The sequence below is a fragment of the Tachysurus fulvidraco genome, chromosome 12, assembly GCF_022655615.1.
Source record: "Tachysurus fulvidraco isolate hzauxx_2018 chromosome 12, HZAU_PFXX_2.0, whole genome shotgun sequence".
In the NCBI taxonomy this organism is placed as follows: Eukaryota; Metazoa; Chordata; class Actinopteri; order Siluriformes; family Bagridae; genus Tachysurus; species Tachysurus fulvidraco.
This window is the reverse complement of record NC_062529.1, coordinates 12,699,509-12,726,985: the sequence shown is the minus strand read 5'-3', so window position 1 is coordinate 12,726,985 and position 27,477 is coordinate 12,699,509. Positions and strand designations below refer to the sequence as shown.

At 37.3% G+C, this 27,477-nt stretch overlaps 1 protein-coding gene across 1 annotated transcript; it reads right to left on the bottom strand.

Moving 5' to 3' along the window:
• Positions 1-1,215: 1,215 nt before the first annotated feature.
• galnt16 (UDP-N-acetyl-alpha-D-galactosamine:polypeptide N-acetylgalactosaminyltransferase 16) lies at positions 1,216-26,717 on the bottom strand. The gene is made up of 15 exons (XM_027172902.2): positions 26,297-26,717; positions 20,045-20,226; positions 19,083-19,181; positions 18,903-18,970; positions 14,799-14,864; positions 13,918-14,039; positions 9,970-10,057; positions 9,574-9,658; positions 8,669-8,772; positions 6,587-6,713; positions 6,417-6,509; positions 6,216-6,299; positions 5,962-6,085; positions 5,509-5,625; positions 1,216-2,498 (listed from the first exon to the last, which is right to left on the bottom strand). Exons 1-15 carry the CDS (start codon positions 26,504-26,506, stop codon positions 2,355-2,357), a joined length of 1,713 nt encoding a protein of 570 aa, XP_027028703.1. The 5' UTR covers positions 26,507-26,717; the 3' UTR covers positions 1,216-2,354.
• Positions 26,718-27,477: the final 760 nt, after the last annotated feature.

The following is a 27,477-nucleotide window of genomic DNA, read 5'->3' as shown; positions in this document are numbered from 1 at the left end:
ATTGAAATGACATCATAATTTAATAATAATCACTCACTCATTTTCTACCGCTTATCCGAACTACCTCGGGTCGCGGGGGAGCCTGTGCCTATCTCAGGCGTCATTGGGCATCAAGGCACGATACACCCTGGACGGAGTGTCAACCCATCGCAGGGCACACACACACGCTCATCAATTTAATAATAATTAAATTAAATTGTCATGGGGCCACATACACCTCCATAAAATCCATAAAGAACAATAAATTATTAAAACGGGTCCATGTGTAGTCAGCTGTTCTAATCTGTTTATCTCACTCCACCCCAGTGGCTTCCTCACGTTCTCTCCTTGGCTGTGAAGCTGTGATTAGAGACTGCGTTTATTTTTTACGCTCCCCATCTGAAAACTCCTGTGTATTGCTTTGGAGAGAGACACAGTGATATTCCAGATTTAGCATCATGTCTTGCATTTGAGATTCAGACCCACACCCAAAAGGCCTGAGGGCCATTTGATCCATAGGTCACAATGACCTCTGAGATGACCTTTAAATACCAATGTGTCAACAAACAGCTTGTGACAAAGTGCCAGGATTATTGGACAATGGTAGCAGATGTTTACTGGATGTATATTGTAAAATTGTGAGGAAAATGATGGACTATGGGGATTTAGAAGTATGTTAGAATAAATCTAAAAGTTTAAGATATACAGAGTCATAAATTGCACTGAAAGCAGACATACCTTCAGCACTGTTTGCCACATTTGGAAAATATAATGAAACTTATAAACTTATCCATGTATTGCATGTGGGACTACAATTTCAACACCATGTACGGGTGTTTCTTATAGATTTTAAAATGTTGCATGGAATCTGAATCTGTTGATGTGACTGATGGAGTGCAGACCAAATGAAATCAATATTCTGTTGCTGAAGATAGCTTTCCACCTAGTGGCCAAATACAGAACTGCACTAAAATAAATGAACTGAAGCTCATATTCATACAAAACTCAAACTGAATAATTATAATTCCTGCAAAAAAAACTTTATAATAAGTTAAATAATTACTTCTGGCTATATATAGGGTAACAATGCTTTTTAAAATAACCTCAGTTTGCTTGTGGCTGAAGATTATCAACATTACTACTACTACTACTACTAATACTACTACTACTACTACTAATAATAATAATAATAATTAATATTTGCCACACCTTTACAAGGTAAGTAAAAATTCAAGCTTCTGGGCTATAGACTTTATTTTTCAACTTACAAGAATGCTCGTTTTGTTCATGATTGCAAAGAAATAGGTTTATAATAGTATTCACAAAAATTGCAAACAAATGTAAACAAAAACAAGGTCTTTGGATGTGACATTACAAATGTCTTTTTTGTGGTGCTTCACAGTACCATGCAGAATTGTAAATCATTATATGCACTTGCAAGTTATCTAAAATGAGACTAAATGAAGTTGTTAGCCCAGATTTATACACATCTTCATAATACTTTCAAATTCTGCTACATTCTCATCTTCTGTGGTAAAGTTTCAGCTCTGAAGAGATTTCTTTTCTTGCTACTTTCTCCAACCCAGAGACCCGGTATCCACACTCAGTGTCCAGGTATCCACAGTAAACAGTGTTTACACTGATCATGGATGAAAGATCACAATGAATCAAGGCTACAACCTGCTGGCTACAACCAGGCAAGCTCAGTGAAGCCTGTTTTTCAAACCTGCGGTAAGCACAGAGCTCATATTAAAACCTGTCTTTTGCCTAAAAAGAAAAATTCAGCTTTTAAAATATGTACATTTGATGCATTGTATTTTAAACATTTATCTAAGACTTTGCTGAACAAAATGGATAAATATTTAATAATGCTGTTTTAAGAGAAACACTGACTTTAATAATAAGCGTTAGGAATGGTATTATACAGGTGGAGGCTCAGTGGCTGTTCTCAAAGGCAGTTAAAGGCATAAATATACATAACTAGTCTTTCCCTTTGAGTCCATAAACAACACAAATGGAAAAGAAAAAAAAACCTAAATGTTACAACCTTCTGTAAGCCAGGGACAATCCCATTATGTTGTAAACCTCGACTAGGTCTAAACATGACTGAATGGAAGGAAACGGCAAAGATAAATTTTTCCATGAGACTGCAGGTTATTTTGGCCTCTTTTTAAGATCAGATTTAAAAGAACAGAAGAGGATGTAAAGCTGCTAAAGTGGTTTTTAGACATGGTTGTAGTTTACTTGTCTCAAAGCAGCACCATCAATCTATAACAGCGTGCAGACATGTTCTTCTTGGCCCTAAAGCACAGCAAGCTTCTGCGACCCTTTAAAACTCCTTTCCTCTCGCCCTCCTTCAACCCGCTGTCTCAAAGTCAGGTGACAAGCTGAGGCTCCCAAGATTGGCTGGCCATCTGGGGGCGGCACTGTGCGATAACAGGCGGGCCTGCTGGGGGCTGGCTGTCCAAACACAAACCGCTGACCAAGTGCTGCAGTGCTGGTCCTCTGGGCTTCCATCGCTGTTAGACAGAAATATAATAAATCTCCTCAGTTATAATGTACAACTCAAAATGATTACACAGTCATGAAAAAAAGAATTATGTCAAATCAAACAGCTTGATGTCATTGCACAAATATAGAATGAAATCATCCTTTTAAAGCAGTTTACAATTTTATAACCATGCTGTTACTGCAATAAATTGTGAAGAATAGACATGAATGCCAGTAAGTGTTTAGTGTGTTGTTTCACCCAAGCAGAATCTATAAATGCTGTAATATCCTGTGCATACAACACTGCATGAGTCTGTATGTGTGTTTCTTGGCAGCCACATGAAACAGCAGGTTTTGGTTAAGCTGAGTAATGAACTCTGTAGAGACAGAAAACCCAGAGCATTGCAATCAGAAGACTGATTGCGCTGAGGATTCTGTGTAAAACCTGCCTAAGATGACCTAAAATGGTAAGAACACACGTTTAATTACTGATGGCAATGATTTTCAACTGCTGCTCAGTTACCCGGTTCATCTTAATTGTGAGTGACGCAAGAAAAACAGAGAATTCTTCTAGCATTTCTATCTATACAAAGTAAGTAAGAGAGACGGGGAAAAACGAAACCAAAGCATAACAAAGTCTTTGCATTTAAAACACTTTTAGGTGCAGTAATTTTTCCACAGATATTCTGCTTTAAGATTTATTTTTCAAGGTGTGAACTTCTCTTTCTCCCTTTTTAACTTACACACTAATGCAGAAGGTTTAAAATAAACATGTATTTCGTGTGTCTCAGACTTTTGCACTGTATTGTAGACCTGTGCATAAAAACAAATAAAAACCAGTGAAGGTTTTAATTTATTCATAATTGTATGGTGGCACTAAGTACAAGGTAAATAGTCAACTTTTTTGAATAATAAACATCATAAATCTATTTAATAATTTACAGATTAATAGAGGAACCTCATATTAGAATGCAGTCACATTTTTGTAACTTGTGCAGGAAAATGTATGAGTACAGTACACTTCTTCGTGGCGTCTTCTAAAAAGCCTCGCAAAAAGAGCAAATTAATTAACTGTCCTTTTGTTTTTAAAGTTTTGTCTTTTTTCACTCTCTGACTCCAGTCTTAGCAGTTGCCTCAACTTTCGACTCTGTTACACAATATCAATTAGTGTGAGAGGGAGGGGGGGGGTCTCAGACCTGTGCAATGATCTGAGGAATGAGGGATGAGGTTCCTTTAGATAAACTGAGAATTATTAGCTTGGAGAAAGACAGCAACTAATGATGTGAAACTGAATGATGATCCATGCACAAAAGTGGAGTTCTTTCCTTTTTGCTTAGCAACAGACTCAATAATTAGAGTGTTGAAGCATACAGGAGCACATATACTGTCTGCCCTCTGCTATTTATTCCCATGTCAATACAAATGAAAGGGTTATTATTCATCTGTGGGGCTACACTGTAAGTGTTATTGGTAATGTGTTTTCGAACAGCTTTAATTAAACTTTTGGATCAGATATTTTAAAATAGCAGTTTTTTTAAACCAAATATTCTTGTTCAGAACATTTCATACATTTTCAGCCTTTACTTCAATACGATAATATTGATTTTTCCGGTCAGGTCACCGAATTTGGGGCAGGATGTCTGGCTTCACTACAAAACATGCTGATAACTAAAGGTGAAAGATGGAAAGGTGGAAAATTATTTCTGAACACAATATTCTCTAGAAAGGACAAAGTATGCCTAAAAAATGCCTTGATGAGAGAACAGTCTGACAAGAAGGCTGTGGGTACTCAAATAACTACTCTAACTATTGTGGTGCACAGAAAAGCAACTCAGAATGACCAATCTTGAGGCAGATGTGAAATGGAATCACACAAGCCACAGCATGCACATATTTTTATTGAAACTGGACAGTTGAAAATAAAACAGCATCTTGTATGATGATGCAAATATATTGTATCATAACCATATGCTTCAAGCATATCTTGCACTCAGTTTTCATCCACACACCCTGATCAGGGATACAAAATACAAGCACATTCACTGCTGAAAATAAAGGCCACAGATAGAAACAAACACACACACACACACACACACACACACACACACACACACACACACACACACACACACACACACACACACACACACACAGTATATGATTAGCTCCAAATTTAATGACATAAATTAGGCTTGGATCAACTCCATGAGCTCAACCCCAGCTGGGTTGGAAGGAGAACAGCTTGAACAGCTCAAAGAGAAATGCTTAAATTATTTGTTGCTGATTTGCAACTTGAGGCGTTAGGTTCCATGTTTTCAGCTGAATACAAACAACGGTTAGCTTTAAAAATGTACAACAAACATTCAGGAACCTGGAGTGAAAATGTCCCCAGATGGGAAATGTAATGACAATATTAACTATTATTTTTTTGAAGGGTGCCTGGTTGCTTAGCAACACGGACCACCTCTGTGTATTGACTTAAGTTGTACTTTTTTGCTAAAGCTTCTACTGCTGGTGTGTTTATACCAAAACTAACTAAGTGATCGAAGCATAAGCTAGACTGATATATCTGTGATATGTTTTTTATAGAATAGTAGAACAGCTGGCCACAATAGAATAATCATGGAGAAACCTTCAAGCAGGACACTCTCCAAAAGTGAATAAATTTTATATATATATATATATATATATATATATATATATATATATATATATATATATATATATATATATATACACACACTACATACAAACACACACACACACATATATGTATATATATATATATATAAATATAAAATACATACAAACACACACACACACACACACACACATATATTTATATATATATCCACACACACACACACACACATATATGTGTGTATATATATATATATATATATATATATATATATACATATATGTGTGTGTGTGTGTGTGTGTGTGTGTGTTTGTATGTATTTTTATGCATATTAGGCTTTATTAGGTTACTTTTGTCATCACCACTAATGGCAGTAGTCCTGATGCTCATGTGCTTACCTGTCTGGACTCTTTAGGGCTACAGTGCTCCAGTCTGACCTTTGACCCAGAGGAGAATGCTGTGATAGTCAAGCATAGGTCATGTTGGCGAATCTGAGGTTCAACCAGCATCCATTTCTGATGGAAAACGAGACGAGACAGAAAACAGGTTAAAAAAACGAGTTGTCTAAACCTGATGGTCACAGTCAAACTCTTCCTCCAACAACCTCAAATTCCTCAAACTATTCTTAGTTAATTATTCTAGTTCTAGTTAACTATTCCTAATTAATTATTCCTCAAATTACTCAAACTAGTGTCAAAAATTTGGAAGCACACTGTTGACTAGAATAAAACAAAATGATCCATTGAAAAATAGGTCCACGTCTGTATTTCTGTCTATGTTTAAAGCACTTTTTTTCTTAAGAGAATAAGTTTTTGTCTAAGAAATTTTCCCTTGCACACACAGACACATACCTGTGTCGCAGGTATATTTGAGCCGCTCTTACACTCTGCCAGACCCAAAGTGTCTCTGTTGTAGCTCTCTAGGCAGAGTCCTCCCTGTTTCAGCAGACTGTATGTACCTTTCTGCTCTGGAATCCTGACAAACACAATATGACAAATCCTTAAGAGAAGTGCACATTTTATCACATTTATCTTTTAAGTTACTAAATATTGTTCTAATATCAGCCTTTAGTAGGCTGTACAATGGACAGGTATTTGAGACTGACTTGAGCTCGGGATACACATTCTCCAGATACCAGCGGAAAGAGTTACAGTTCAGTTTCCTCCTCAGATCCAGTCGATCAGCGATACTGCAAAGAAATGGGGAAAAATGGCAAGAGACCAATAAGGTTACTTTAATTTTAAGTAGAATACTGTGTAAACTTTAAACAGAGGTGACTAACTGTTTTTCAAAAAAGATGCCTGACCTCCCAAAGGACTTTCCCTGAGCAGAAGGTCTTGCAGCATAATAGTACTGCTTATAGTCATCCATCCACACTTCTGCAGCTCTGCGTGTATTCCTAACACACATAAACACTGAAAAGCAAGCTCACTGTACACAGTAGCAAAGTAAATACGATTAAGAGACGGAACTCACTTGATATAGGTGAGAGCATTGCCTTCTGGGAAGTCGTAAGGGTGGCGTTTCCTGAAAACGTGGCCGACGCGGCTACAGGGTAAAATTTCCAGACTGCCTCCACACATCCATACCCGGAATGACAGCTCTGTGAAAGTGAGAATAACAGTGAGGAAACAAGGGGAGGAATCGGGGAAAGAAAGGTAAAAATTTGGGGAAATCCTATATGCGATGGAGTGTGACTATAAAAAATGTATTGGAAAATACATGAAGCAAAGTATGTACAACACTTTCGTTCCTAAACAACATCCATGTTCTGCATTGCTTATCTTCCACAGGGTTGCAGGGAACCTAGAATCTATTTCAGGGAACTTGGGGCACAAAAGATGGGACAATCTGGATGGGGTGGCAATCTGTTGCATGGCACAATTACACACACTTACACAGAGCGCAATTTGGGGATGTCAATCATCCTACAATGTATGTCTTTGGACTGGAGTAGTGCATGAAGTGCCTGAAGCACAGGAATCGAACCCCAAACTGTTAACCTTACATATGTTTAACACAAGGGACAAAACTAGGGCCTGTACTAATCCCTCTCTCTTAGCCAGAAGAAAATGCTTCTGCAATTTAAAAAAATTATTTAGATTTGTTTTGTTTACCTTCCCAGTGTTCTTTGATATTTAGCCAGCAGAGGTCTCTAAACACACACGCACACACACTCGAAAAGACACACACGCAAACAAACCCATGCGCGCAAACATACACGCATACACACGTGCGCAAACACACACACGTGCGTACACACACATGCAAACACACACACGCGCATAAACACACACACACACAAGTGCACACACATGCGCGAACACACGTGCATAAACAAACACACACACACACACACACACACAAGTGCACACACATGCGCGCACATACACATGTGCAAACACACGCGGCACACACACAATCTGATCTTTTCTTGTCTTTATCCCATCCTGGCACAAAGGAACAGTTGCATATTTTATGACTTCAATAAATTTCACATTGGCTTGAGAGTAGGATGATTAATTGAACACTGAAATATCCTCGGAGAGATATCATCAAGCTACACAGAACAGACACACCTCTTCCAGATGCACATCTATTCAAAGACAGATTCAGAAATATATTAAATAAAAAATTGTTCACATGCTCATAGATACATGTTTATAGGATACAAAAGGCTATCAGATATAAGCACCGCAGTCAGAACAGTCAGCTTCATTTGTTCTGTTTCAACTCATCTGATATTTCGAGGGTAACTGGAATTTTGTTTTAAATCACTTTGGCCCTGCCTTGATGCCCAATGATGCCTGAGATAAGCACAGGCTCCCCGTGACCCGAGAAGTTCGGATAAGCGGTAGAAAATGAATGAATGAACTTTGGCCCTGAATTGCACTATAGACAATGCCTTGTGGGAAACCATTTTTAGCAAATACAAAGCCAAAATAGTATTTTTCTTACTGTTAGTACAGTTATAAAAGGTCTTATCCTAATTTATACAACCACACAATAATCCTATGCTCATTTCTATATGCCACAAATTTCCCCTCTCAGAGAGAGACAGAGCTCAGGTTCTGATGATTGCTTATTACCTGTATGTTTTCATTAACATGTGATGCTCTGTGTGGTTTGTTGCTTTGCCATAGTCTGCCCTCTGTTTTTTTCATTCATTTGCACCTTATACAATAAAAGTCTACACTAATATCCAACACCAACACAAATCCTTGACACTCTTTTAGTTCTGTCTCTGCTTCTGTCCTTGTTTCCTGATTGTTTCCAGGTGTTCAGTGCTGTGTTTGTATACTGTATTGTGTATTTGTTTTATCATGCATTTGTTTTCCATCATCGCTGTTTCCTAGATTTGACCCTTGCCTGTGTTCCACCTGAATATGGATTATCTCTGTTTAAGTTTCCCTGACTATGCTCTAGACATTGACAACTATTGTAGATTTGAGACTATTTGATAAAAAGTTCAATTTACACCCTCGCAACCTACTTTTAATCTCTACACAGAGCTTTTTGTTCACCTTATCAGGAAGACACAGCATTCAGTGAACTCACCAAAATTTTCACCACCCCAAATGTCCATGTGAGTGTCATACTGGCCCAGGTGATTGAACCAACTCTTGTCCATAACAAATATTCCACCAGCAATCACTGGAGTCCTAAAGAAGTGAAGACACGTGTATACGGAGAAAGAGAACAAGCAAATGACTTACATTCTTATGGTTCATTGTTTAGACAAAACAACTCCAACACTAACTGCATTCTTAATTTCAAACAAATACATATGAAGTTGAACCTTCTTGCTGAATGTATAAAAACGCATCAAGTCTAAATCTAAAGCTCCTGACCTTTGTTTTCTGAAACCTTTACTGAAGGTACTTTCTAGGGGAGAAATTTCATGCGATTATGAAGAGAAAAGGGTAAGACAAAAATTGTGTTAAAAATGCCTTATTACTTGAAAGTGCAACTTGTACACATTTCTGTACACAAGTAAACTGTCTCACTGGTGAAACACAGGCAGTTCATTTTTAATATAAATGCCACATCCTGAAAACTGAAGGACATTAGGCTTTATAAACAAGCTAATGCTATAATGCTAACCAAATGCTAGATAATATAATTAGTTGATGCTAACAAATAAGTACATTTAATTGCAACACTTTTAAATGTTTTCTTTTTTCTTATTGACAACATACTTAATATAGAAAACAAAACTTGAGCCTTTCTTCACTACTTTGTACATAGTTTGTGATTTTACTCACTCAAATTCAATGTTGTAGGTCAAAGAAACCTGTTTAAAACTGGATGATGTAACTTGGAGGAAACTGTGTTCAAAAGTGAATTTGACTGAAAGATAGAGGTCACGTGTTGTATACCAGGTAATGATTATCTCCATCCTGCATACTATTATGGGGAATAAGATAAATATATTAGGATCATTCTGGATTTGAGAGATTCACCTTATTGGCTGAGTTGGATCAGTCCGGGCCATTTTCTGCTCAATAGGAATCTGCTCCCATTTAAAATGTAAACTCCAGTCAAACCCTGTGGTCAGAGAGGGAGAGAGCAAACTGGAGTCACTACAGGCTTTAACTCATTCTTACCTATTCATTATTATTAACAGCCTATTATTATTATTATTATTATTCTTATTATTAATAACATATTATCCTGTTAACTAACAAGAACCTAAAATCATCTGTCATTGATTAGACTAAGAAGAATAATGAGTAGCAAACAAGTAATTGAATATACAGTATCATTAGATGTATATTCCATGCATGACTAAACATGTCTGTTTGTGCGCTGTTGCTTGTAGTGATTATGTGTACTGAGATTATGGATCTTGCCCTCACCTCCTCTGAGGTCAGCAGAAGCTGCCAGGTAAGCAAAGTTGTCCAGGCTGATTACATCAATAATGGGGCTCACAACCCGAGTGTGATCCTGAGAGGATGCAGAAACAGCCAGTAATCAATTAGTAAAATGTCTGAGTGGAAAACAGTCAAGGCTTTTCACCAGTGAACAATAGATGGCATGTCAAGAAGTTAACTGTTGAACAAAAAGGTTAGTTATTAGCTAGCTACTGACGTATAAGGGTGACATGAGCTGTAATTGTTCCTTTCTAATCCCTTTGGGTGGGTGTAACTTTACTGAGCTTACTGACATCTGTTGTAAGGACTTTCCTGTATATGTGAATAAGCTCTTAAGATGCTTCAGCTTTATTGCCCTTCATTACAAACTGCCAATCACGGTTTGTATTCAGGCTGACAGGTAGTTATTGCTTATGCCTTCTGTGATTGATGATATCTATTATAGTCAGCACTATCTATTATATCCAAGAAAGAAAGACTGCTTGTTTATGATCTGGCTGGATTCAGTATCTGTGTGGCAAGACGAACACATGATTTTAAACCATTATGACTATAGAAGCATTAATAAAGTTCAGCAGATGGACAACTGGTAAGAATGGTCAGATTTCTCTGTCTAAATTTCCAGACAAATAATTTTTATAATCTTTATTGCTGTCTTATGTGCCAGTGAGATGAATGTACTAACCTAGAGCTCACTTCAACAACCAAGAATGGAAAATGTGTCTAGAAGCAATAGAGCAGTCATAAATCTCAGTGTTTCAACAAAACTTTGCAATTGCTTGAGATACTGCTGAGGGGGTGGTTGCACTGACTCACCCATGACCACACATTGTTCAAGCATTTCATCTAGAACATCACATTCATCACACAAGTGAGAGGTAAACAAAAAGTAAGTTTGCTGCCATTACTGCCTTTCAGAGCTCTAAGGTTTGATATGTAATACTTCATCATTAACACCCTTGTTGGCAGGATGCTAACAAGAGTGTAGGAGATGTCAAAGCATATCTGTCATCCGTTTCCAGGACAGCACTAATGATATGTCACCAAGTAGACTTCTGTTTAAATGATGAAGGCCAACCACCATTTTGGAGCTTCATGGACATTGGTCATGTCTTGATCTGTCCATGGTCCTGAAAGTACTGTTCTTTGGTATGTGCCCTATTGAACGCTTGAATGTACATGTTTCTTTATAAGGAAAGTTTTTGCACTGTAGTTCTTCTATAATATCTTTCTGTGTAGTGGGTAGACTGAGCCAGTTGCTTTTTCTTTACATATCACATGAGAATCATAGTCACTTAATGTATGCCTTCAGATAATACATAGATCTTTCATGTATGTAGATCTAAATACAGATGTCACATGAAACCTCTGTCAAAGTCACTTTAATCTTTTTCTCTTGTAATCTTGATCTCATACTAAAGTCAATCGGATTTGCTCTGTATTTTTATACATATCAACAGATTCACAGCGCACAGTGGGTTGTTAATTATAACATACAGTATGTCTGACTGGAAACCTCTGAGCTCATTATATGTAATTATTCAGGATTGTCAGTTAAATTATCATCTGTCTATAGGGGTTTAAACAGTTTATATACTAATATATAACTGTATTACTAAATGTTAGCTTATCAGTATGTAACAATCAATTAAAAACTAGGTATGATAAATGCTTAATTAGTGTCCAAACACTGAATCATATTATATATAAATAAAAAAGGGAACTCCTGAATTGGATTGCTGTTATTAGTGAATGATAAAGGCAACAAGTCTTTTCAATTATAGTATATTGTAGTTCTTAGTAAGCTGTCTTAACCAGCTGAACTCAGTGTATAACTATGAGGGATTTTGAGACAGCACAGGGACAAAGCTGCACCACAGCAGCAGCGAATATTGATTTACTTTCAATTAATGAAGCTCTCTGAATAAAAGAAAACAAGGAGCTCAGGAACCCTTTATGTCTCCACACTCACAAATGTATCAGTTATACTGTAGTGTAAAGAAATACGCCTGCATTTTCTTCCACAAATTATTCTCTGCCCACAACATTTGCATTTTATGTGCGAATAAAAAATGCAGGAGTCTTCTTCTCTGTACTGTTTCGACAAACTAAAATGCAAACTAAAGCAGTGTCAATGATATCATATGCAAAGAAAGCGATATGTAAATGAATGTAGATGTAAATGATGTTAATCGCTGCACTGATTCATCGATGCTTAGCGACTCCAAAAACCAGTGAAACAGTCTAACAATGATTAAAGGTGGTGCGAGTCACTGATGAACTGTTCAATGCACAGTACAAACATAAAACAAATACCTGGAAACATTGCTAGTGTTCATTATGCAAATGAGAAAAGCATGAAAACAGCTGTCATTCTCAAAAAAAAAAAAAAGGAATGTTCTGGTTATTATGTTTTATTTTAGTAATTATTGATATCATTATTATTGAGATGCTATATTAACTGAGATAAAAAAAATTATGTACTCATTATTCAGACTTAGTAAGTGGTATCTGTTTGTCTTTCACAAATTTAATACATGCATTTTAATTGAACTGATTTGATAAAATAATGAATTGATGTGAAAAGAAACAGACTTTGGTTTTATTCATTAAAATAAACACAATGTGTTATTCTGTGGGTGGTACATGCTTTTAGAAATGCAAGTCTTCATTCCATCAGTGCCAAAAATCTAAGACTGAATTCAAATTCGAAAAACAAAAAGTGTTCAGCAAATCTTTTTCCATTAGACTTCTAAAGTAAAGTATTATTTCTTTTATTACTTTCTGAATTACTTTCTCGGTACAGTAAATGTTTTAGTCTGGTATTCATACAGATATGAGTAAATGCTGATAAGATCGGTCTGTCTCTTATACTCTTACTGGCTTGCTCTGTTCTTCATTATAAATGATACCTTCCACTTTTTAAAAGGATGCTTTTCTTTTTGATGACTCTCTCTCTCTCTCTCTCTCTCTCTCTCTCTCTCTTTTTCAGTACGTATTCGTGCTAAGATCTTAGGTAAAACATCTTTCCATCAGACACTGTGTTAACAGTTCTGCTGACAGACTCTGGAGAACATGTCTTTCTGTATGGATCATTAACTTTCTTTTGGTTCAGAGCCACATTAATTCTTCCCAGGGCCTGGCCTGCAGCAGATTTACAATGATCTGATTGATCAGGACAAGCACAGCAGAGCTCCAGCACCTTAACACATGCGTGACAACACAGTTCACAAGGGTTTAATACTCATAATCCCTCAAACGGATCTGTACTGTAATCACATTTGTGAGGTATACTATACACAAGCTAAGATTTACACACACGCAACACTCAGTGCAGTTGTGTGTGTGCTGATTTGTAGTCCTGCACCCGCTACAGTGAACTATGTGTGATGTTACAAAATGGAAAAAAAAATAAAGTGAAGCGATATATGATACGGGAGGAGTCTCCTCCACTGTGCATGTTTATTAAAGAGGCAGTCTAACTGCAGGGTGGAGGAGATCATTAAAATGTGATAAATTGTCAAAAGAATGAAATTACTATTGAGATGCACTGAAAAAGAAGAAAGTGTATGCTGGATGCTTTGAATGCCTTAGCTATTCTCTTAGAGAACAAGACTGGATAGGATAATGGTCTCCTGGTGATTTAGTTAACTTTCATAAAGGAGGGGAATGCCATAGGCTAAGCAACTGTATGAGACTGACCTCTCTCTCTGTCTCAGGAAGTATTGCAAAATTCTTACTGGACTGATGCCATTTGTGAATTATAAATGACTCTTAACACACAAAAGGACAAAGAGCTATCATGTGTCACAGTTACGCAACAGTGTGTGAGCCTGTGTGTGTGTGTGTGTGTGTGTTGGTTTCCGAATTATTTCATCCCACACACACACTCACCCAACATGGGCAAAACAGACTAAATATCTTTGTGCTTACCTCTCTGACTCTCCGAATCATTGGCTGGAGCCAGTCTGTGTTCACCTCACAGTGGCTGTCCAGAAAGGTGAGTATAGAAGCTGAAGCAGCGCTGGCTCCCCTCACCCGAGACCTGATCAAACCTGCCCAATGCACAAAACAACATTTCTTCAAAGGGCATGTCTTAGAACATTCACAAAACATCTACTGCTCAACCACTTGTAATGTAATGAAAGCGTGCTTTTGTATTCAAAAAGATAAATATTTTACTTGATGCTAAACAAAACTTTTAATGAACAGCTTATTTTTCAGCCATTCATTCTAATGCAAATATTTCCATAAATCCTGTAAATCACAAACAACAGTAAAAGCTATTGGAAATATGTGTAATTATGAGAGTGAGTTTAGGAGGTTTAAAGTCAGGACAAATATTCCTGTGCCTATCACTTCCACTCTGATGGAGCTCAGTACATTCTTGCTAATTTCACCAATTTGCCAAGATTTCAGCTTAGAACAACAAATGCCAGCTGATCGAAAGGCCAAACACACTGATCCAGTTACGGCCTTCTACATTTCTACTGATAATCAAGAATGGCGAGACACCTTACATGCAGAGCTGCAGGCAGAATTTCAGATTTACTGATTAACACTGAATTATTTCGTTTCAGAATGACATTACTGGTGCCAATGCCAAAATGTTCACAGTGGAAAACTGGATGTTATTAGTTTTTTTTGAAAATGCTCATTGAAAATAAGGCTCATTATTTCTATAGTTCAAAAAAAGGTAAAAGGTAAAAAAAAATCTGACACAATTGACTCTATCAAATTTTTATGCTGGTTAGAAAAGAGTTGGATATGATCTTCAGGCTAGAGGTAGAACATGTTGAGCTCTGAACACTCACCCTCTCGCCGCTCATTTCTGAGGCAGCGCACTTTGGGGATCTGGGAGAGCAGCTGGCAGTCCTCAGCTAATGAAAAAAGGACATCAGATTACAGAGAAAACACACACACCGATAAACTCATCCCCTACAGCTGGTACATGTATGCAGCTCACATATGCATCCTATCCCTAAATGTATTTGTTTGTGTTTGTATTTATGTAGTGAAATGTATAAAAAATAATTGCATGAATTCTGTGTTTTAAAAATTCATATAAACAATCAATTAAACAAACACAGTATGAGATGTACAGCTTCAGATGGCTATAACAGATTCCATTCCCATTTTCATATCCAAATTAATGAATGTGATATCAGTCTTTATAAACATGAATTATGCTTCAAAACTCATTAAGTCAGAGCAACTGTTTCTAAATGCTTGACTTGTTTTTTAAAAAAAAAAAAAAAAAACAATCTCACGTTAACATAATGCTACCAATACAGACATGGTCTAGATTATGAGATCAATGTTTCTATTTTTTCATATGCTAAACTGTTCTGAAATAAACAAGCCCTAGGAAAGTAATTAAACTACAGATAAGTGTGATTAAAAATCCATTATTAAAATATGTGCCATAGCAAAAACACCAATAAATAATGTAATATTCTGGTAAAATCTTGTCATCTACAACATTGTCAGGTTTGGATAAGACTGGACAAAGTGTATGAGTGATAAAATAAACACGATGGCTTATTAAAGATGTTAATAAGACAAGGTGTATGAGTGATAAACATGATGGCTTATTAAAGATGTTAACCTGAAGCAAATAACACAAAATAGGCAAACGTAAAAAGAACTTAAATAAAAACAGACCAAAGAATGAAGCAAAAAGGACAAACCAGAGTGCAAAAAAACCCTGATGCATAGTTTCATGCTGAACTCGAAACAGAAAATCCTTGTGAAATGGAAATTGTATTTGGATGAGACAGCAAAGGTGGGTAAGTTAGAGCATATAGTATTGTCATAAATATGATCACACAGTGATCCCGCGTTTATCGCGGTTAATGGGGACCAGGAACCCCTCACGATAGGTGAAAATCCATGAAGTAGGATTGGCCCTGTTTGACCTTTTCACTGATGGTCATCATCTTCCTCTTCCTCTTGGGCTCACTAGAGGAATCTTTCGCAGGGGCACGGCACTTAGGAGGCATTGTAAGGGCTTAACAAAAAGTTAATTTCGAACACAATACGTGAGACAGTTGACAGCGTGAACGAGAGTGGCGAGATACAACAAGGGAAGAAGCTGGGAGAGGATTCGATGATGCACAGCCAATCAGCTCAGATCTCGCGCCGGGAACCAATCATGTGCCTTGTCTGAGTGTCCGTGGGTATGTACAAAGCCTCTGAGAGAGGCATCCTGGGAAATCGTTTTTATTTTTATTTTTCGATGAATATTTTTGAAAACTCAGCGATGCACTGAGGCCGCTAAACTTGAACCGCGAAACTGTATACAGTATATAAATGCTGTCATAGCTGAGTTTTGTGAAATGTACACATTAATTTGTAAACATGCTAAAAAAATACACTGCTTCAGGGATTTATTAATTGAGAATAATTGTTATAGTTGCTAAGGATTTATGACATTTATGATTTGTTAATAACTTTTAAGTGTCTTTCATTCATTTATTCATTCGTTCATCTTTTTATAGCCAGGGTGGCAGTGGATCTGGAGCCTATCCCAGGACACTGGCTGTGTGCTGTGTGATGTGAATACACCATGGATGGGCTGCCAGTTCAACTCAGTCAAACTTGTACATACTTGAGCACAGTTTCAAGTAGCTAATACACTTACAGTCATGTTTTTAAGGTGGTGGGAGGTCATTTTTCCTTGCCTCTGGTTTGCTAATTAGTGATAAGTATACATTTCCATGTTTTGCTTTGTTAGAATGTCCACTGTTAAATAAAAGCTATACAAATAAAACAGAATTGAATTTTACTTGAACCGGGGATCCTGGGGTTGTGAGGTGGTAACATTACCATCGTCAAATAATCATGATTATCTTAAATATTTTATTGCAGTGATTATGTAATGATTTTAATGACTGGTCTCTGACCGTGGCCTTTGAGAGAATAGAGGTAAAAAATGAAAACTGCCCTCAGGCTCCTGATCAGGCGAGACTGCTCTCAGGATACAGGGCTTTCTTCACTCGTCCTCTGCATAATGTGTGGGGGCGAGAGCAAGCAACAGGGACGTTAAGTGTTTAATGTCACTCCTAACACAGTGAGGACAACAGACAGATGGTGAGGGGGAGGAGTAAACTCTGGATCACCACTGAAGGCAAAAGTCAATCATACATGCACACACACGGACAGATGCTGCATAATGCCTGACAGCTACACTTTACACCACGCACCTCTGTTTCAATAGATTTGTATCTTCTACAGCTTAGTCTCCATTTTTATAAATATGTGTTTCAGATGGAACAAGAGACATCCAGACTTAGCTGCAAACACTAAGAAACAGCAGACTGGAAAAAGGATACTGTATAAACACAGAGACAGTGATATCACGTCCATTAAGTAGACTGACATAAAACAAAGAAACTGAGTCAGAAATGGAAAAAGGAGGGCACAGGTAAAGGGTGAATGTGTCAACATTCCTAAAGTCTAAGCCCATTGAGTTGCCTGTAGAACTCTGTACAAGTGGCATGTACTGTATGTTTATGCAGCAGGAGATTAGGCAGCTGGATTAAGACTAGACTTAACAGGAATTAAAAGTGGGTTAAAATCCTGACAGCATACAAACACCCTTTACCAGGGTCTATATTCAATTATACATTGTGTGAGTTCTACATGAGCAACATTAGTCTAACTACATTAGTCATTCTACAATATGATGTTTACAGAATCTAGTTTAAGAAATCATTACAAACGTTAAAAAAACCCCACTAAAATATATTTTGAATTATACATACTGTATATTTCTATAGACAATGACATAAAAGTTTTTTAATGTATTGGTCTGCAATATGCTGATGATAGAGATGGTAAACAAATCATTTGTAGAAATTCCAGTATGAAACAATTGTCTATATGCAGTTTATTCCCTCGTTTTGTACAGTATCTCACGTGTAGTTTTAACAGTTCACATGTTCAGTCATGTGCTCACTGATATCAAATCACTCCCGTGATTCATCTTTGATTTGGTAATTTAACCCAACCTTACGTGAAATGGTTGTGCTCAAACCTGCCCAAGGGTGTAAACTCACACCGAATAAATACTGCAAATATTAAAAAAATGAGTGCTTACATGCACAAGACCTGGCAGATAAAATTTTACTAACACATCCAGCCTGGCTGCTTATCTGAGCAGTGAATAGAGCCAAATTAGCAATAACAGCCTTCTGGACCATTTGTAAGCATAACTGAATATAAATAAACAAACACCCACTCAATCAGACAACACATAAAAATATACATACAGCATGTACTAAATTTGTTGCAATAAAACCCTGCAATAAAGGCCTGAAATAAACTCTTCCTATACCCGAGTGTATTTGAGTGTGTGAGGCGGGTAAGCAGTTTAGAAAGTGACACACAGTGAAATCCTCAGGCTTGTTTATTATCTGTAAAACAGAAAAATGTTGACTGCCAGCTAATAACACCACTTTGGTACCATGTGAAAACAATTACATTGATAATTCAGCTCAGCTCAGATGATTGAGCTTGTTTTATTCTCCATGACTAACAGGAGAAATAGATGGCTGTTATATTCCTGCTTTCCTATAGCTGCTCTGAGACATCCCGGTTAATTCATTGCAGCAGTTATCTGTCCATATTGGTATGTGTAAATATACTCTGTAGGGTCTTAAACATGCTGTCTTTCATAAAAATTCTTTATTTGTTCCCTGACTACAGGAGAGTTCATGCGATTTATATTCTGTTTGAAATTGTGACATTCATTCATCCACTTAGGAATCTGTTAAATAAAAGTACAGTATTACACTGAAAGTGAAGATAAAAAATGTAATCACTTTAGAATATCCATCGGAGTATGTGTGTGTGTGTGTGTGTGTGTGTGTGTGTATGTATGTGTGAGCAAGAGCACGAAGTAAAAAAAAACTTACGGTCAGAGCTGAAGTCATCCACAAGAATAATTTCTTGGATTAGATGGGGTGGACTTCGGATAAGTACACTAAAGCAGACAAGAACAAATATTATAAATATATTTGAACGTAGCACCACTAACATGCTGTACTGGAACAAGATCTTATTAACAGTGGGCTGTTTGAATTTATTACTATTGCCTTTTAATGGTGCGCAAGAGGGTGGAGCGAGCTTCATTGTGGAAGGTGATGATGATGCTGGTGGAGGGCAGGTCAGGGTCAAATGTCACTGATGCACACCTGAAAGATAGCAAACATGTGATTGTACCTGAAAACATACCTCTGTTTGTACCTGAAATGTATAAGTCTTCCGTTTCCTTCCTATTTCCCCCCAGATACTGCTCTCATATCTCTTACACTCATATGTCTTACTCAGATATTTTCCAGCTCCTAATCATGTATTTTTACATATTTTTGTTCAACACAGCCTACCTTCTTGCTCTGAGTTTGAATAAGCAGTTGATATCCATGTCCAGTTTTTAAAAAAAAAAGCCTTAATAAAAAGACTATGCACCAACATTTAACTATCGCTGGCTCTCATGGGTTACAGAATCATGCTTTGTCAGAGGTATAGAAATCAATCAATCAATCAATCAACCTACCTACCTACCTACCTATCTACCTACCTACCTACCTACCTACACACCCGCCCACCCATCCATCCATCCATCTATACTTGCATCCATCAGTCCAAAAAATTATATTCATATTTGTAATATTATTAAAATATTATAAATAGGAAAAGTTTTTTTTTTTATTTCAACAAGTTACTTTGATTGTTGTCTTGTTACAAAACATAGTCATACACCGTAACCTTATATCTGTAATTTTATTTTTTGTTAAATCTATTGTTCACCTTTTTCCCCCCATGCATCTTGCACTTAACAGTAATTAGAATATTTATTAATTGAATAATATTTAATATATACAATGTAAATATATATTTAATAAACAGAACATTGATATTTTAGCTCTACATGATTCTACAAACAGCACTGATCATTTGTGCATGTGTTTTGTGTGTATCTGTTTTCGGTGTTATGACTGTGTGATCAAGGTCTTGCCATTTGATGTGAATTTGTATATGAGTACATGTAGGGTACCTGTAGTGTCGTGTGTCTCTGATGGCCCTTTCACTTCCCAGTCTGTCGCTCTCCTGCAGGTTGAAAGCATGCTCTTTGTACGGATCCTCTCCTGCTTTCAGCTGCTTACTAGCTAAATAGGCTTTCTCATCAAAGCTGCCCAACAACTGAGCCTGCTGCTCACCTCGTGGAGGATGGGTCACCTAAAATATAGAGGAAGAGAGAGGGGGATAGAGTGACAGAGGAAGGAAGAGAGATAATGAGCGAGAACAACAAAGACTGTGAAAACAAAAGATTTCTCATTATTGATCCTCACGGACATGTCACGAACTATTCCAAAACCTTATTAACTCAAGTAGTATTTGTTAGATGACACTTTGTGGGAAATAAATAAAATAAAATTGTACCAGAAACTAAGGAGGCACTGAAATATAACACAATTTCTTTTATTTTTTTATTGAAATAATTGTTTTAAATGTACATTTAGAAATGTGATTTATTAGGTTTAGCCAAAACATCATAACAACTGAGATCATTCTTATTCCTGTTTTTCTCCTTGTCCTGCGAATGACAATTCATGTAGTGTAGTAAATACTACATCAGTAACAGAAGTAAACAATGTTAAGTTAAAGGCAGCCCTGGAACAAGTCTATATTTCTGATATAAAAATAATTCAAAAGCATGATTTCCTGACACCATCTGCAAGGCCGCTTTAAGTTTTAACCTTTCACGGAAAACTGAATATCTGCATCATTAGTAGGCAGATGGGAGCAGCTGCAGTAGGATCTCATTAACAGCACAAACTGTATGTGTAGCCTATGTGTGAGTAATCTCTGTTTCAGATTCTCTGGCTTAAAAAAACAAGCTTCAATTTAAATCTTCCCATTTTCATGTTAGTGACTCATTAAGCTGAAGATTTCACATATTAAAGCACTCCATTCATCATTCTGATGGCACTGCTTTCCCATTTGAAGTTACAGAATCGAATTATAGGGGAATTGTAATTTTGTGTTTTTGACATATTAGCATATGTTAGTGCACTCTTCAGCAATAGTAATAATATCACTATATAAATTTTCTGATTGGCTCGTGGCACAAGAAGTTGAAGTCAAAAAGTGAATGGTCGGGAATGACTGATACGCTGGCAGATAAAAACACCAAAAAGCACCAAAAGTGTGTGCAAACGGTAAGAAAGAGTGATTGAGAAACACGGAGAGGTTGCGTTAACAATGTCAGGAAAAGCTCAGCATACACACGAGTTTCCAAACTCTATGATCTCACTTTCCATTACTGAGGAACAAAAACCCAAAAATGTCATTCTTTTGATACATAATCCCACAAATCATAAACAAATAGACATTTACAAAGGGCTGGCAGAATCCGTGCATCTGATCTGCGCATCACTGGAACACAAACATCGTCTCCACATATGGTGTCTCATCTTTCTTCTAAGATACTGATGTATCTTAGAATGTCAGTTCCAGAAAACACATCTGCACAGAGTTAAATGCACCGTATCTCATATGTGTGTACAAACTGCTAAACAGAATGGCTAGTGCAGTAATGTTCTAAATGCAGATTTTCGTTTTTTAATGTTTATGCAAATGTGTAATGCTGCATGTGTACAAAAATAGTTATAATGAGATGCATCTGCCCATATTCCTGTGCCATCTGCACTGTCAGATAATAGAAGCACAGTCAGACTGCAAGCATTCACTGTTCTGACAACTTTCACTTACCGTGAATTAATTTGGGTAAAGAACACCTGGTCCCTTGAAATTCTGAGATGATAGAGTGAGTTTTACTGTATGAGAGCTTTAAATGATAGATGATTCGATCCTGTGAGAAAAGAGGCCACTAGAGAGACTAGACTGATTTAAGGAAAGTATGAAGTTAAATCTTGATTCCTGATCCTGAATTTATACTGTAATGCCTCACAAAAAAAAAAAAAACCCTCAGGGGTAAAACCTCTGGAGAAAATTATTTTACTCCATAAAAACTCCCTGTGTGAATCACTTTTGTAATTAAGCCACATTCTACGATGAAATATTTCCAGAGATCCCTTACGCACGCCTGCACATCTGTAGATCTCTAGGCTCTTAAATGTACTTTTCATAAAAGAAATCTCGTTCGATGCAATAACAACATCTAAGCCTCAACACGTAGGAAAGACAACAAGCTTCACCTCTAAATCAAATGAAGTAGAGCAGGAGCGTTCTCAAATCTAGACTCCTAACTTTATTCCATCGTTCAACCTAAAATACACATCATGACCCAAGAGCAAATTCCAAAACTTAGTCAAAAACACAATAAGTCTTAGTGGAGGATTAATTCAAATTGGATGCAATACAGCATTATTAAATCAGTTTAAATGCAAAAATTGCACTGGAGTGAGCAGTGCCAAGAGCAAACAGCTAATTAAAAAAACAAGTACAAGTCATTTAAATTTAATATTAACAAATAAACAAATATATGAAAAACATCAATCTACTCTAAACATGTTAAGCATTAAGAGGATAAAGAGACACAACGGTGACCATTTTGATGCATGCTTTCCCCAACAGTATGCAAGAAGCCTTCCAAAATCCAAAGTCAACACTCAGCAAAGAGTCACAAATCTAATAAAACATCTTACCAGATTAGTTTGCACTGAAATTGAAAATCAAATGAAATGCTGTGGAGAGGGGAGGGGAGGTGGGTATTAGAAAGCTCCAGCACAAGGACAAAATCTCACTTTGCTGGCAATCAACCAACACAATCCTGTAAACCAGAGGCCATAAACCAGACAGCTTCTAAGAGTGTCCTTTAGAATAGAACAGCTGGTAAAGGATCGTAAGTAAAAGCCATTTCATCTTATTTTAAGGGCAATGCATGCAATGCCAAATCTAAAAAGGCAGATCAGATATCAAAGCAGCAGGCTAAAGAGGGAGAAGGATGGTGTGCTACAAGTGCTGTTTTGGCTCGTGTGAACACAGATCATATTAAACAAGATGACATGCTGATCTGGATCACAGCTCCGAATGAAGTCACATGGCAAGACTGGGTGATGCACAGCATGGACACTAACCTCATCCTAAGTCAATAGCTGCACAAAGACAATCCACTCTCATATTATGAACCTGTATTAGGACAGTATGAAGCTCTTCTGAAGTAGGTGTGTGTTATTAACATTTGTATCTTGTCTAATAATTATGAAATCAGCAATAATATTACCAGCAATAGTATAACCATCATTGTATGGTAATACTATTATATAATACTTGTATCCATGAGGTTCATCCTCAGAGACAATGCAGTATTTGGAACATTCTATTCCTTTATTGGTTTGATAAACTGCTTGAGGCTTAGAGTGGAAATCTGATATTCCAGGAGATCCCATGACCGTTATTTACCACTGCACAGTTTACATTGCACTGGTGTCATTTTATATACAATATTAATAGAGGTTTATATATTTCTATAGTGAAATACATGGGAATACCTCAGCGGGTAGGTCATCTACAGCTCAGGAATCTCTCGTATTCCTCTTTTCAACAAGGATTTTCCAACCACAGAACTGTTGCTCACTCAATGTTTCAACGTAACACACAATTCGGTGTAAACACTATAGACTGTTGTGTGTGAAAATCCCAGGCAGTAAATCAGCAGTTTCTGAAATACTCAAAGCAAATACACACTGCACTGCTGCCACAGGATAGCTGACTAGATAACTGCATAAATTAGCAGGTGAACGGTGGAAAAAAGTGGACAGTGAGGGTATTTCAATGTACATGACACACATCAACAGCATATGCTTGACTAATTGATTTTCTTTGTCATGTTGAGCTGGGGACATTAAGTCTCAATGGAGTGCAGCTTACGGTGTGGAGAGAGAGCTGCTCTGTTGCTATGGAGCTCAAGGATGTGGCAGTGAGACAGGATTCAGTACAAATTTCTCTCTCTCCCTGTTTCCCTTTCACAAACAGACATAACAACTATCTTCATTTAAACTACTGAATTCTTTTGGCAGGGATTGAAAGAATTTCACAGGTGATGTGAATTAGATATTGCATTCCTGGTCTACCCATGTGTGTATACAATACACACACACACACACACACACACACACACACACACACACACACAGGTGTATATATATATATATATATATTATATATATATATATATATATATATATATATATATATATATATATATATATATATATATATATATACACTTGCTCAATGGGGATAAAAACATATAATATTTTTTGTATTATAATCTTTATATTATTCTTTATATCAACATTTTGTTTATGACTGTCTACCACAGTCACCTGAGTCACCTCAGACTTGTTCAGTTGGGATAAATACACTCTCTCATTCATTTTCTACCACTTATCCGAACTACCTTGGGTCACGGGGAGCCTGTGCGTCATCGGCGTCAGGCGTCATCGGGCAACAAGGCAGGATACACCCTGGACGGAGTGCCAACCCATCGCAGGGCACACACACTCTCATTCACTCGGACAATTTTCCAGAGATGCCAATCAACCTACCATGCATGTCTTTGGACCGGGGGAGGAAACCCCCGAGGCACGGGGAGAACATGCAAACTCCACACCCATCGAACCCCCAACCCTGGAGGTGTGAGGCAAACGTGCTAACCTCTAAGCCACTGTGCTCCCGGGATAAATACAAACATATTTAAATATATCTAATACTGATCTTGTATTTTTGTATTATATTAATCTTTATATTATTCTTTATAATAACCTTTTGTTTTATGTTTTGTTCCGTAAAGCTGCTTTAAGACAATGTCAATTGTAAAAAGCACTATACAAATAAATTTTAATTGAATTGAATGTATAAAAAAGATGATCCTGTAATCATTCTGTCACTAAAAAAAAACAAAAAAACAAAAACAAAAAAAAAACCCTATAAACTAAAAGCTCACTGGTCATCTGGGTTTATGATAATGTCAGTAAATAGACAGTGTAAACATTTTTTCAGTAAACTGTTTCTTTTTCTACACCTGATGAATTTGGCATCCAACTGTCAAGCGCAGACTAAACAGTTGTGTCTCTGTAGCTTACACACATCTTGGCTACTTAAATCTCTAAACCAAGAACTTCAGCTATTTTCAAATCTCTATACAACTGATCATATCTAGTTATAAGCAAACCAAACATCAAACAGATTGGCCTGTGTACAAATTTGCATGCTGATCTAATAAGCTATGTCTAAATTGGGAGGGTCAGGTGGAGTGTTATTTTAAAACTGAAGTCTGTTCGATTAGCTAATATCGGGTTTGGTTGTAGTTTTAATTTTGTGGCTAGAAATGAACCACATTATAAATTTAGCAGCTTGAGCTAAACTGAGATTTGAAAATTGTCACGAAGAATGACTTACTGACAACTGAGTTTGATGGTGCACAAACCCAACTCTTTTACATTTTCAACACACACAGATACCAGGTACTGATCCACTTCTGACTTCTCACAGCACCCAAGCCAACACTCTGCAAGCATCAACTTATGCAAAATACTGGAGTTCCAACAGCAGCAGGCTATAAGACAACTTATGCTGTATGTTTAATGCAGAATCTGCAGGATCACACATGTTCATCACATGAAAATTTTATATTAGTCAAACCTGAATCAAGAGATCCAGACAACATTAACCCTGATTTTAGATGCATGTACATCCAGGCCATTTTCCATTTAAATTGTTTGTTAAAAACTGTTGATCAGTTGTATTGGAGATATGCATGATGCATGCGATTCCTGACTATCACATCTAAACTAACTATGACAAAATCCAGTGCTGGGAAATCATAATACATGAGCAGAAACCCAGAGGAACATTTCCCTGATCCACCATCACAACAATGAAGATTGCCCCAAATGTATACGTCTAGATAGGATGGAGAAAACAAGAGCACCCAATAAATACTTGAACCTGCAGCTTTACACAATGCTCTCATCATTAAACTCTAAATAATTTCCAGCCTGGACACCGATTTGTAAAGGCTGCAATTATGAGCATCATCTCTCCACAGCGACTGAAGCTGGTGCGATGCAACCACACATCCCGAGCTGTGTATTGTCACTAACATTGTGATCGAGATGCAACACACACACACACACACACACACACACACACACACACACACACACACACACACACACACACACACACACACACACACACACACACACACTGCAGCTCGCGGCTTAATTAAAGCAATGCGGTAAAGTTAAGCCCTGTCGCTATCCACTCGTCCCCTTACTATGAGTGGAAGAGTCCTGTCGTCTCGCCGTATGTCCACTCGTCCCGAGGCGGCGGGTTTTGGCCCGCGGCTTTTAGCGCCCACGGCGCGCGCATGAGACGCTGAAGAAGGGCTCGCGCGCGGCTTGTTGTCCTGCCACAGGTAATAAAAGGTGCCCAGAATCCAAGCGACGGTCAGGATGGCGATGGCGTTGGCCCTAATCCTGCGCATGATGAGTGTCCATAAGGAGCAGTGCTTTTGGAGCTTCAGCGCGTTATGGTGCGTGTCCGATCCTGATCAAGCGCTTCTAATTATTATGAGGCTGAAGTGTGGAGATGCCTCGCGCAGCACAGAGGTTCCCAGCCTCCGCGCTCACTGGACTGAGAGAACTGCACTGTGGAAACGGCTGCGCGGTCCTAGCGCCGGGATATCCGTGGCGTTTGTGCTCGTCCTAGCACTCGTCTATTTATTAAGTGATTATCAGCTAAATACACAGTGGCTACGTCCCAAACCGGCTAACAAGGTGGTCTGTCTTCAAATCTGTACAGTATTTCACCCTGTATGTCCAAATGTTTGTGGACATTTGACCCTTGCACCAAAATGTCAATATAATACATTATATATGTACTACATTATCAATATAATACATAATCTATAATACATTGCCAATATAATACATTATATAATACATTATCTATAATATAAATTATCTATATAATACATATCCCCTTCCAAAACCTTACTTTGGACTATTAACCCGCTGTTACAGTCTCCAACCCTTATCCTTTGGGAATGAGCCTTTCCCAGGGACAGTGGTTTCCAATCCATGGCAGTACAAACACATTTACAGAATCATTCATACCTTAGGACACTTAATCCATCTTGCTGCATGTTATTATTCAATTCAATTCATATTTATTTGTATAGTGCTTTTTACAACTGACATTGTCTTAAAGCAGCTTTACAGAACAAAAACATAAAACAAAAGGTTATCCAGAATCAGAATCAGCTTTATTGCCAGGCATGTTTTCACAGGCGAAGAATTTGTTTTTAATGACATAAGCTCCACAGTGTAACAGAATGACATATGCAGTATAGATGAAATTGTATGTACACATTTAAAGGTGTGAAATGTGCAGTTTGAATATACATATGAAATATACATATACAAATATAGACAATTTGTATGGACAAATTTGCAA